This window comes from Rhea pennata, chromosome 6 (genome assembly GCF_028389875.1).
Source record: "Rhea pennata isolate bPtePen1 chromosome 6, bPtePen1.pri, whole genome shotgun sequence".
In the NCBI taxonomy this organism is placed as follows: Eukaryota; Metazoa; Chordata; class Aves; order Rheiformes; family Rheidae; genus Rhea; species Rhea pennata.
In genome coordinates this window covers 39,484,998-39,495,980 of record NC_084668.1, presented here as the reverse complement: position 1 = coordinate 39,495,980, position 10,983 = coordinate 39,484,998, and the positions used below count along the sequence as shown (strand labels likewise).

The window sequence follows — 10,983 nt, the reverse complement described above, 5'->3', positions numbered from 1 at the left end:
AAGCAACTTCTAGGTACACGCTAGCATTTCCTATATTTATATTTTTCATATGAATTTAACAGTTTCTAACCAAAGTGCTTCTGGATAGTGGTGAGGGAATTCATGTTGAGCTATTTTTAACTTTTCACTTCAAAAAACAAAACACCTTTTTATAGCCAAGTCAGAGAAAGGGAGAGAATGACAACTCAAGTGTTAACTGTTCATGCACATGCATTTACCCCATAGTTACCGGCTTCTCTCTCGGTGAAACTAAGGTAGGAGCAACAACATGGACAGTTGATGAAAACTAGCTAATGTACTATAAATCCACCCTTGTGCATTAGCTGCTTGGCAGCTCTGTTGGCCGTTGATCCCCGACTTCTGCAGCTGGGCAAGACCGCAGAGGAGAAGGTCTTTGGGGTCTTGAACTCTTCAGCTCTTGCTTGGGTATATGGACATCACGGGAGAGGGAGGAGCGCTGCCAGGCAAATCATCCTGAAAAGCAAGGGACTTCCTAGGTGTTATTTTCAAAATATAATAAATCTTACGTGGCGGCTGGCATATGGGTGAAATGTGTACCATTGGTGCGGGGAGGAGGAAGAGGATGGTGATGCTGGAATTTTATTATTGTTATTATTTTACCATTATTGCATTGATTTTTATATACCTATAAAATGCATGGGTTGGCATTTTCCCTCTACTAGCTTAACAGATACAAGAAAAGATTTAACTTGTCCCTTTTGTTGGTTTTGGCTTTCAGCAAAGTAACAAATTCACAGCCCTTCCCTGGAGTCTAAAACGAAGCCGAGAAGCCAGCAAGTAGCCTAGAATGAGGAAGGTGACTTGCTGCTACCGTACCCGCTTTCCTTTTGCGCGGGGCAGCGAGTGCCACGCGGCGCGTGAGATGCGGACGGTGGGGGGTTCAGTGCTGACCCTGAAAGAGGAAACCTTGAGGAGCCCCGGGGGGACCTCAGGGCAGCTCAGCTGCGTGTGTCCGAGCGCCTCCGGCCAGCTTCTCGCGGCAGCGCTCTCTTAGGCGCCTTTGCGCATATAGGCCGTGAGTCGGCGCAGCGAGGGGGCGAGGAATCACGTTACCAAAGTCAAATTTCAAAGGGAGACGAATTTCACACTGTAATTATTCACTCTAGTATCGTTCTGTGTGAAATAGAGATAATGACTGTTTTAGAGGAGAAGTGTAATTAGCTTCTCTCTGTGCTAATTTGGTAGATTGCTCATTTCTGCTCATGGGTGTAGAACTCCTCAGGTCCTCAGTTTGTTGGAAAAACATCTCCTTTTACCTACAAAAGCAAGGAGGCTTTGCAGAGATGGGGATTTTAGCAAACTAACATCTTTTTTATTTTTTTTTTCTTCTGTGGTCTTGTATAACCTCCTGCCAGCACCTCATCTGTCCCAGTGGGGTGCACAGAAGTCGGTAATGAGGGAGAAGCGATGGCGAGATCCTATTTGAAGGCTCTCCCCAAACTCCTAACGTCAGCCCTGCAAAGAAAGGGGCTGGGGAAGGCGATGTGCCTCCCTGCAGGGCACTGCGAGAGGTGTCCCTTCATCAGGCAGGCATACTTCATCCCACGGCAGTGGTGGGGCTAATAGAAGTTATTTATCTTTGTGCCCGACTAAGTTCTTTTTAGGATTAAGGTGGATCACTCGGCCCCTTTGGAGTCTATAAGTTTGGGCTAATTTTATGTCGGCTTACAGCTTCTCTTCTGTATCGCTCCTCGTTCCCTTTCCTAATTCTAAGTAACGTCACTTCTTGATCTTTGCTGACACGCGATACCCAACTCTACCTTCAGCCTGGACATAAATAACCTTTTAGGGTTTGCTTTCTTCATGGGCCTTTATTTTTCTTCTCTTTCATCTTTTCATGGAATTTCTGTTCTCAGCGCCCCTTCCTAGCTGCCGTATATAGATACGTGAAACTGCTTTATTATTTTGTAGCGTTTTATGCTTGAAGATTTTTGTTTTATCTGCAAAGATTACAAAACATGGGGGGTTCTTTTCGTGTCAATGTTCAGACGTAACAGCGTTGGGTGTGTTACAAATGGCTCAAAAATATGGATAGGACTTAAGGTTCAAAACGAATGCACAGAACTGCTGACCTGGAGCGTCATTCTAAGATCTGTACTTGGGTGTCGCAGCGGAAACCAAGGTAAAGGTTGTATTCCACCCTCCAGGGTCGTTGCTGGTATGTTGGAAATTGTGAGGGGGGTGACTTACCACATCATTGCTAGCTAATGGATTGTAGCTGTCTGCCATTATAGAGGAGCTTTCACTGGAAAACTTTGTTTTCTCCGTGCTTTAATTCAGTTTACACTCTTTATTCCCTGTATTAGTGTGTTAACAGGAAGAAAAGGGTAAGCCTCAAGACTTTGGCCTGTTCAGGCAATGAACAAGGACTACAGTATTTGTATTTTTAAAACTTTTTGAAAATACGGTCTTAGTCTCTGAACCTGAAAATCCTTTATGGCTCTAAGAATTTAGCTGATTTCAAACAAACAAACAAAACCCTCACCAGCCTGTAATCTGTAATGTCAATTGCCTGGCCTCGGTTTGCAAAAAGTCCCTTTTCTTGAGTCGCCTTTGGATTTTAACATTTCCATAACTAGCAGGCCAGACCTTAGATGTTGAGCTCTGGATGTTTCTTGGCTTGGTTCTGCACCGGTGAGCGCTCGCTAGCAAGGTAGCGGGACTAAATAAAACTACAAGAAGCATCCGTGGCAAAAGCATGCAGTAAGAGCTGTCTGAAGTCAGATATATTCTTAAAGAGTACTTGAATGCCATGTTCCAGAGTGTTTCTGTTGAGGTGTACCTGAACAAACTCAGGTTGTAAATAAGGTAAAGTAACTTCAGCAACAGGAAAATTCAAGTTTTGTTGCGTACAGCACCGGCTAAAATGCTTTCACATTTTGTATCGTGGAATAGGGAAGACAAAATGAGTGATTTGTTTACTCATTTCCATTTCTTTTTTCTAGTTGTCTCAGTTCTGTAGTATGTACTTATTAAGAAAAATCACATACACATACGTGCTCATCTCTAGCGCTTCCACGTTCAAGTCTAACACGACAGTTGACCTGGTTTGCCTATCACCTATTGCATGTTTGACTGGGAGAATTTACTATGAAGGATTAAAGAGCATATTAAGCATATTAAAGAGTAAATATTTTACCAGGCTGCTTCTTTGAAAACAAACAAAGATAATGACATGGGCAAATCTTTTACTAGTGTCGCAGTACAGGAATTGCTGCAAAGTAGCATTGCCACGCTGCCGAGTAAAAGAAGTGAAAACGCTAAGAATGTGCTTAGATATGTTTATAGGTGTTTTACAGTATTTTTGTAATGTTGAACTGTAAAGACTTGTGAGATTTTGTGTTGCAGTTGCGTTTGACCCTAGAGTTCTTGCATGCTAACCTAACGTAGAAGATTAGCCTCTTTGCATGCAGCTGGGCGCTGCTACTGCCGTGACAAGCATGCTCTGTGAGAATGGCCCAACCTCCCCTGGCTGCCACCCCCTCCCCGTCCCGCCTGTGGTACGTGCATAAACTTCATCATTAGTTTCACTAACCTTAAGTCCTTCTCGTGCGAGACAGACTCTGAAATGTGCAGCTCAATTAAATCAGCACTGAACTTTCAGTTTTCTCTTTCAGACAGGCTGAGAAAACTCATTGATGAACGAGAATCCTTACTCGAGCAGGTAATCTCAGGAAAACTGAAGTGCTGAACGTTCACTAAACTGTAAGAATAGTAGAGGTTGAAAGAAAATCTATATACTGCTAACAAACAGCATAGGATATATGTGTCACTGCCTTTCAGCTGTGTGCTGAGGACTTGCTGTCTTGCTTGCCATTTTATTCTTCCTGGGGAACTTTTTTTCCCCTGTGCATCAACCCAGGATACAGTGCAAGAAAGATCTGACCCAATGCACCTATTTCACTTTGCTAGCCAGTCGCATTCGGTGCTCCGACAATGATACACTGCTTTCCTTAGCATATAATTATAATCATTGCTGGTACCATGATATTCTGGAATGGATATAATGCTTAGGAAAAAATTGAGTTCTGTTTCTCTGCAAGGGGCTGTAGCCTTTCAAGGAATTTACCATTTATGGAGTAGATCCTGCCCTTGAGACTTAATGCACAAGCACACGCAGTCCTGGGTTTTTAAGAATGTTTTATGTGAATGTGACTATGCCTACAGAGCATTTATTGCCTTTCTATAAAACACTCTCTTCCTTCACTTGTTATTCTTGGTCCAGAATTTATGCATTAGTAAATGACACTTAACGTATGATGAGACATTTGCTGGGAAATTATTCTATGATAGAATTTTTTGAGGAATTTAGGTAATTTTTTTCTGTTTCACAGCACTCAAGTAAATTTGAGTATTGAGGCACAATTTTACCTTGCCTGTTTTCCAGCATGCAGAGTTTACTGGAAGGCTTGATTTGATGTATTTTTTTTTTGTTTTTGCTCTGAAGACAGAAAATAACCAACTACTTTGTTTTTTTCAGATTAAAAAATTAAAGGGACAACTGGAAGAAAAGCAAAAGAATGGCAAGATGGAGAATATGCAGTCTGAAGATGAAGTTCTGGAAAATGGGACAGATATGCACATGATTGACCTTCAAAGTGAGCTGCATTTTGATTTTAAAAGAACTTGTGTGTCCTGCATGTGAATGAGAGAATATATCTATACCCTGAACACGTGACTCTAAGTAAAAATGAGTCTTCAATTCTAAGCGAGCTTCAAATTGAGAGCCATGCACTTCTGCTAGAGGTGAGGGGCAGATTATCCTTTGTTTGAACAAGCTTCCAAGTGGAAATCTCCCTTATGTTCCCCAGGAGAGCCCCAGTACGTGAGTTCTCTGTCACACCTGGTTAATTCTGCTTTCGGACTGGTCCTAAGGGGACTGGGTGAGACAGTGAACAGCTCCCTGACTGCAGGGCACTGAGTGGGTTTAGCTGCTGGCTTTAATGTGGAAGGAAACTTTTTACCATGGTAGAGAGCACTTGCTACACAGCTGCTGCCCTAGGTGGATTACTGTTAGCACTAGAAGTTTGATAGACTTGTTGGACACTGTCCAGATTTGTCCTGACATCTCTGATAAATCTGCACTTTTTTTAGGAGATGCCAACAGGCAGATCAGTGATCTCAAATTTAAACTAGCAAAGTCTGAGCAAGAGATAACAGCATTGGAGCAGAATGTAAGTTTTTGTTTCGTTCTATTTGTTTAGTCGTGGTACGAATGCAAAGAGCAAAGTATATTTTGTTATATGATAGGTGAAATCTTGATTACCATGATTTCCCTTACTATGAAAAGAAACAGAACTGGAGCATCAGGGCTCTTCCCCTTAAGTCATAAGGACTAACATGGTTTCATTTATCTGCAGGGAAAAAGGGAGCGCAGTATTCACCTTTTGAACAAAAAATGATCAAAGACAAATGAGCATTAACTTTATAAACTCTGAAGAGTATTTTCTTACGCTAGCTACCTGCAAGTTATAAATGACTCCTGGCATTTTATGCCTATATGGATTGTACACAAGACTGTTCAGTTGTTATGGTTTGCTCTTGTCCTAAGTGCAAGACTTTTGCTGAGATAATTGGCTTAAATACTTAAGTCAATGGGCTGTATTTTTTGTTGTCAGAAGCACATTAAATATGGATATGCACAGGAGGTCTGGAGTAAGTAATCATAGCCAAACTTCTTCAGCATTTTTTTTCTCAAAATATGCCCTTATTTTATCAAAGGAAATCTAGCAACTCTCACTAGTTATTGCTAAACTACCAGTGGAAGAGGAAAGATTCAGTAATTCCTTGTACAACTTTTAAATAAAAATTTGCCTTTCACTTAGGTAATACGATTGGAAGGTCAAGTAGCCCGATATAAAACTGCTGCTGAAAATGCTGAAAGAGTAGAAGATGAACTAAAAGCAGAGAAACGCAAACTACAAAGAGAGGTAACTCTAAATGTAAATTATCATAGGCTAGCAGTCAGCTTTCACCATGACGGGGGAGGCCTGTCTCTATTCTGCATTCTAGAGTAGGAATTACCGTTCTTAGTAGAATGAAGAATAAAAGTCTGGTTTTTTATTGTCTTTATTTGTTTAATGGTTTGACCAGACTGTTAGCACTCAGACTGGAATAATGTTCACAACTGTGAACTCTTGCTGCTGTTCTACCATTCTCTGCTAAGCTCATTTTTAATGCCTTGCTTTGTACCAGAGTTGATTCTCTGGAGCAAACCTAAGTACTTCTGGTACAAATTTAATGCAGAAGCAGTCTTCAGATGCTGAGTTTGCAAGTTAGTTTACCACTATGAAGTGTAAATGTTCACTTGGTTCCACATTCATCATGCTGAGTAATTTCTTTCTGTACTTTGCTACCCTTGTCCTTTGTTGTATCTCAAGGCTCATTACTTTGGATGCTATAAATTCTGGGTTTGTAAATAAAAAAATCTTGGTCTTTTGAGAAAGTGTAAGTCAGAAATTACAGTAGTAGAAGGCTGGAAATACGGCCGTAAAGTTGACTTGGGCACTTCATAATTTAAACACAGTGCTACACCTTGCTTTGCTTAACAGGATTTTGAACTTTACGGCTTGAGTCTACTCTTCTAGCTTGTCTGCTTGCTTGTCAAGTAAGACACGCTCCCCTTAAGACACTGGGGCAGATGCTATCCTTCATGAATATCTGGAAATATGAAGGAACTGAGATGAGGGAATGTAATTTCTGGTCCCTGTTTCAAGGGTGTAGTGGGTGTGTGGCTTTTTTGTTTTTGTTTTTTTTTTAATAACCAAGGATTGTTTGGATATTTTGCATTAAATGGTCTTTAAATTAGAGCTTGGAATTCATGTTGTTAATTTGTGGTGAGTGCCCTAGCAGCTACATTAGAGGTTTCATTTTCCTGAACTAATGAGTCTTGAAATCTCTTCACAGAGTGTAATGGCTTCAATCAAAAATGAGTCATTTTAAGCAGTTTTTAGCCTGCTGCCTAGGGCTCTCTCACAGAGGGTGGCAGGGCCCAAGGCTGAAATGGTATCATATGCTGATCTCTAGCCTGCAGGGTTGCTGTAGCTTCTAGGTTATTTGTTCTACCTCTCTTTAGTCTTTCTTTCTCTAAAACGTGATCCTTGATTTTTTGTTGTTGTTGGCTTTTTGGGGGGTGGTTGGGGTTGGTTGGTGTTTTGGGGTTGGTTGGGAGGTTTTGTGGGGGTTTTTTTGTTGTTTTGTTTTTTTTCCCCCAAAGGATCAGCCTAACTACAGGCAACTCCTAAATCAAGGGAAGCCTCGGAGACTCCTGAGATTCAAAGTATATTTGTCTTGTGGTGTCATTGACCCCTTTATCAGTACAGTGATTTCTGTAGATGCCACTCTGTGCAGTCCAACTCTCTCCCCCTCCCTTTCGTTGGTGGATTTTATAGGAAACTGAGGCACCTCAGTGAAGGCTGTGGATGTCGTTCCAGGAACCACACACTTAAAAAGGCGGGTATTGTGACAGGCATATGTCATTGAGCAGATATTCCTGAGCATCCGTGCCCCTGAAGTCAAGGCAAAGTCCAAGCCATATGTTCAACATTCTGTAAATAGCTGACATTCTTGGCACCATGCTTAGAAAATATCTTCTGTGGCCTTCAAAGCAAGCACATAGGCAGTTATGCAATGTTCGCTGTTAACTCAGCGTTTTCAACTACTTTATCTTGAGAGGAACTTCCAGCAACGTGGAAATCCGATAGGTTTAGTGTTGGTAAATGCAAGCACTGCTTTATCTTTGGAAAGGAAAACTGCTTCCTAAATTATGTTTTTTCTGCTTTCCTCCTTCAGCTTCGTTCAGCATTGGATAAAACTGAAGAGCTTGAAGTCAGCAATGGTCATCTAGTAAAACGCTTGGAGAAGATGAAAGCCAACCGGAGTGCTTTACTGTCTCAGCAATAAGCACCACCTTTTAATGGGAACTGCTACTTGACGGAATCAGAACAACGTTGCAGATGCTTCTGTCTTTCGCTGTTTGGGACGCTTCGTGTCATGCCTTCTGAGAACAGACAATCCTCACATTTGCTATGTGCCACCCAGCTGTGGTTCTCTCTACGCAGATTCAAACCTACTGCACTATGTTCATAGGAGTAGCTGATCCAAATGGCTGTGCCTATGGGTGCTCTTCTACACAGTACTTTGGGGACGTTTGAAGTACAATATCCATATAGAAGCACATAGGGCGTCGTGCGAGTTCTCCATCCAGAAGGCACAGCAGCCTTTTATTGCCATTTAAAATGGCATTCAAAGAAAACATTTTAACTGGACTGGAATTTTGTGTCTTGCTGAGAATTAGAAAAAACACTGTAAGTTTTGGACTTTCTCATGACAGTATCTGCAGTTTAGTGACTACAGTAGAGTTATTTCATACTAGGCTTTTCATTTACAAATCACTGTGGAACCACAAGCCATTACAAAGCAAAGCTCCTTCAATGGAAACCATGGAAGAAGATGGTCTTGGAAGCAAAAGTGACCTTAAATGACTTTGCCAATAAAACAAAGGTGTTTGGAGGGATTTTTGCACCAGTCCAATCATAAGACTATTTTATTTCAGGGTAAATAGGCAATAGTTCATTGAATTACACATTTTATTTGTATTATTTAATCCCTGTTCTTGAAATTGAAGCAAACTACTTTTAAAGGATGTAAAGTTGCAGTAATAAACCAGCATAAGGGCCATGTTTTAAGAATAGTGGATTTTGCACTTACATCACTTCACTGCATTTGTCAAAGCAAGTGCTATTTGTTTAAACAAAGCATGTATTGGGTTTTTTACATCAGAAACTATCTACTGGTTCATGAAGTATTAGGAAACTGTTCCTCTACAAAATACAGTTAAAAAGTAACTAATAAGTAAAGAAGCACTTTAGAAAATACTGCTACCTATGTTTTTCTCCAAATGCAGATATAGCAAATTATTTCGCTTTAAGGTCCGTGTAAAGGTTTTCTACTTTTCATGAAAAAGTGTAACCAATTAAAGGGTTACAGGCAGTTTATCTATTAATACACAATTAGCACTACAGCTCTGATTTATTGGGAATGATTCTGAATGTACTACTCAAGAATAGCAGTCATTAGAAGATTCAAGCTGTCTTTTCCCCTCCAGCCCTAACAGAAAGCTTGCTAGTAATGTAGATGACCAGTCCCTTAAAAATCTGTTCCCACTGTAAAATAGCATATCCCGTTTGACAGGAGTAGTTTTCTGTGGATGATTGCTGCCTCAAAAGATACGGCTCTGTTAAACCAAATCCAGATTGAGGAGACCATTTCTTCTTAACCTGGTCTTTGGACTTTCTGGTCCAGATCTTTCCCTAGTCTCTTCCTCATAGATTAGAGGTTAGGTTATAAAACGCTGCTATTTTCAAAGTACGGGGATTGCTGGTCTCTTCGTGGAGCACCTCCACAAATTAAATGAACCAAAAACAGTAAGTGAATGTGTTTCTCTAGTTTGCCTAGAAGAAAACACCATCCTTTTTCATCTCTTCTGAATGCGCCCTGATACTTAGGAATGAAGTATTGAAATAAATATTCTGGGGAAAGGATGAAGAATTTTTTCATGACCCCAGGGAAATAAGTATGTTCCCATTCATCAAATGTAGTGAGACATGGGGATTAACAGAATCCTTTAAATGAAATTTCCACACCAGCTAAGGTTTTGGGATTCTTCTTTTTTTCTTTGGTTTTTGAGAGGAACATTCAGGTGTAGAGCCAGGTTTCTTGTGGAATACCTCAAAATAGTTGTGGATACCAATTTACAATTTTCTGTGATTGATGCATAATTTCTGGTGTACAAAGCCTCTGGGGCCTACAAATTGAATTAAGAGTTTTTAAAAGGGAAAATAAATGTATTCAATGCAACATCTTATTTACTGATGATAAGGTGTATGATTGCCACTAGGCATCTTTTTATTTGTAGTAGTGTAAACTGTCTCTTCTGGCTAGAATCAGGAGAAAGAAAAACAACAACAGTAATTGTTGGTCCAAAAAGCTGAAAAAAGATACTTTGCTCACCAAGAAGTGATGTTTATTATTTAAGTAGCTTGCATCTAACACCCCATAAGCATTAACCTCATGACAAACATCAAATGTGTATTTCGACCTGGATATGCTCTTTCATAGAAATCTGTGTGTGTGATAAAATAGCTGAATCTTGAAGCCCCCTAACTTTCAGTATAACTTAGCTTTAGAATAATAGGAGAAAAAAGTACCGGTTGGTTTAATTCGAACTGTTTTATTTTTTTCCTGTGAAGAATGTACAACAACAGGGCTTTGAATGGTAGTAATAGCACATGCCCCAGTCCTTTTAATAAACTCCAAATGGGAGAGCCTCTGAACCCAGCCTGCTGCCTCCAACAGTGGGACTAAGTGGATGTGAGCTTGATAAGAAACAGCTCCTTGTGGAACCAGGATGAGTTCTCCTACAATTTGTGTTTAAAAATGCTGTCCTTTGTTTTATTTTTAAATGTTAAATAATTCTATCATTTTGAAAATGGAATGTTACCCATTTTTTTTTTAAAACAAATCTGCCAAGAGACTTGGAGATCCAAGTGTGGAACTGGAAATCCATTAGCAGAACTCGCCAATAAAAGTGTCGCTTGTTTGGGTAGTTTTTATGGAGTGGTCTGTCACGACAATGTTGTTGGGGAAAACATCTACTGGAAAATACAGACTTTTGGGCGATACTGGTATAACAGGCTTATTTCCTTTTTTAATGTATCACTGGGGACACACAGACTTGAGTAACGTGTTTTTTCTCACTAAAATGTGCAAGTGCAAGGGCTTGTGGGACTCTAAGGTGTAAAAAAAAAAAAAAAAAAAAAATACTCCCAAATGTTAACTGTTTCTAAAGGGTTTTTGTTTTGAGGGGATTGAAATTTTGGGGCAGAGGCGTATTCAGATTGCCACAGACAAACCTGAAGGCCTCAAACCTTTATTTTTTACTGCCCTTTTTTTAGTACTCCT

General features: G+C 40.2%; 1 protein-coding gene across 2 annotated transcripts in view; it reads left to right on the top strand.

The window, feature by feature from the left end:
• Positions 1-10,627, top strand: part of LRRFIP1 (LRR binding FLII interacting protein 1) — a 110,608-nt gene extending 99,981 nt beyond the window's left edge. The window contains exons 22-26 of one of the 2 annotated variants that reach the window (XM_062579478.1): positions 3,639-3,685; positions 4,502-4,619; positions 5,116-5,195; positions 5,847-5,951; positions 7,813-10,627. In XM_062579478.1, coding sequence (XP_062435462.1) covers positions 3,639-3,685; positions 4,502-4,619; positions 5,116-5,195; positions 5,847-5,951; positions 7,813-7,923 — 461 coding nt within the window. In that variant the 3' untranslated portion in view covers positions 7,924-10,627. The remainder of the gene's footprint in view (positions 1-3,638; positions 3,686-4,501; positions 4,620-5,115; positions 5,196-5,846; positions 5,952-7,812) is intronic. The other variant, XR_009958861.1, reaches the window with a different exon arrangement.
• The last annotated feature ends 356 nt before the right edge of the window (positions 10,628-10,983 follow it).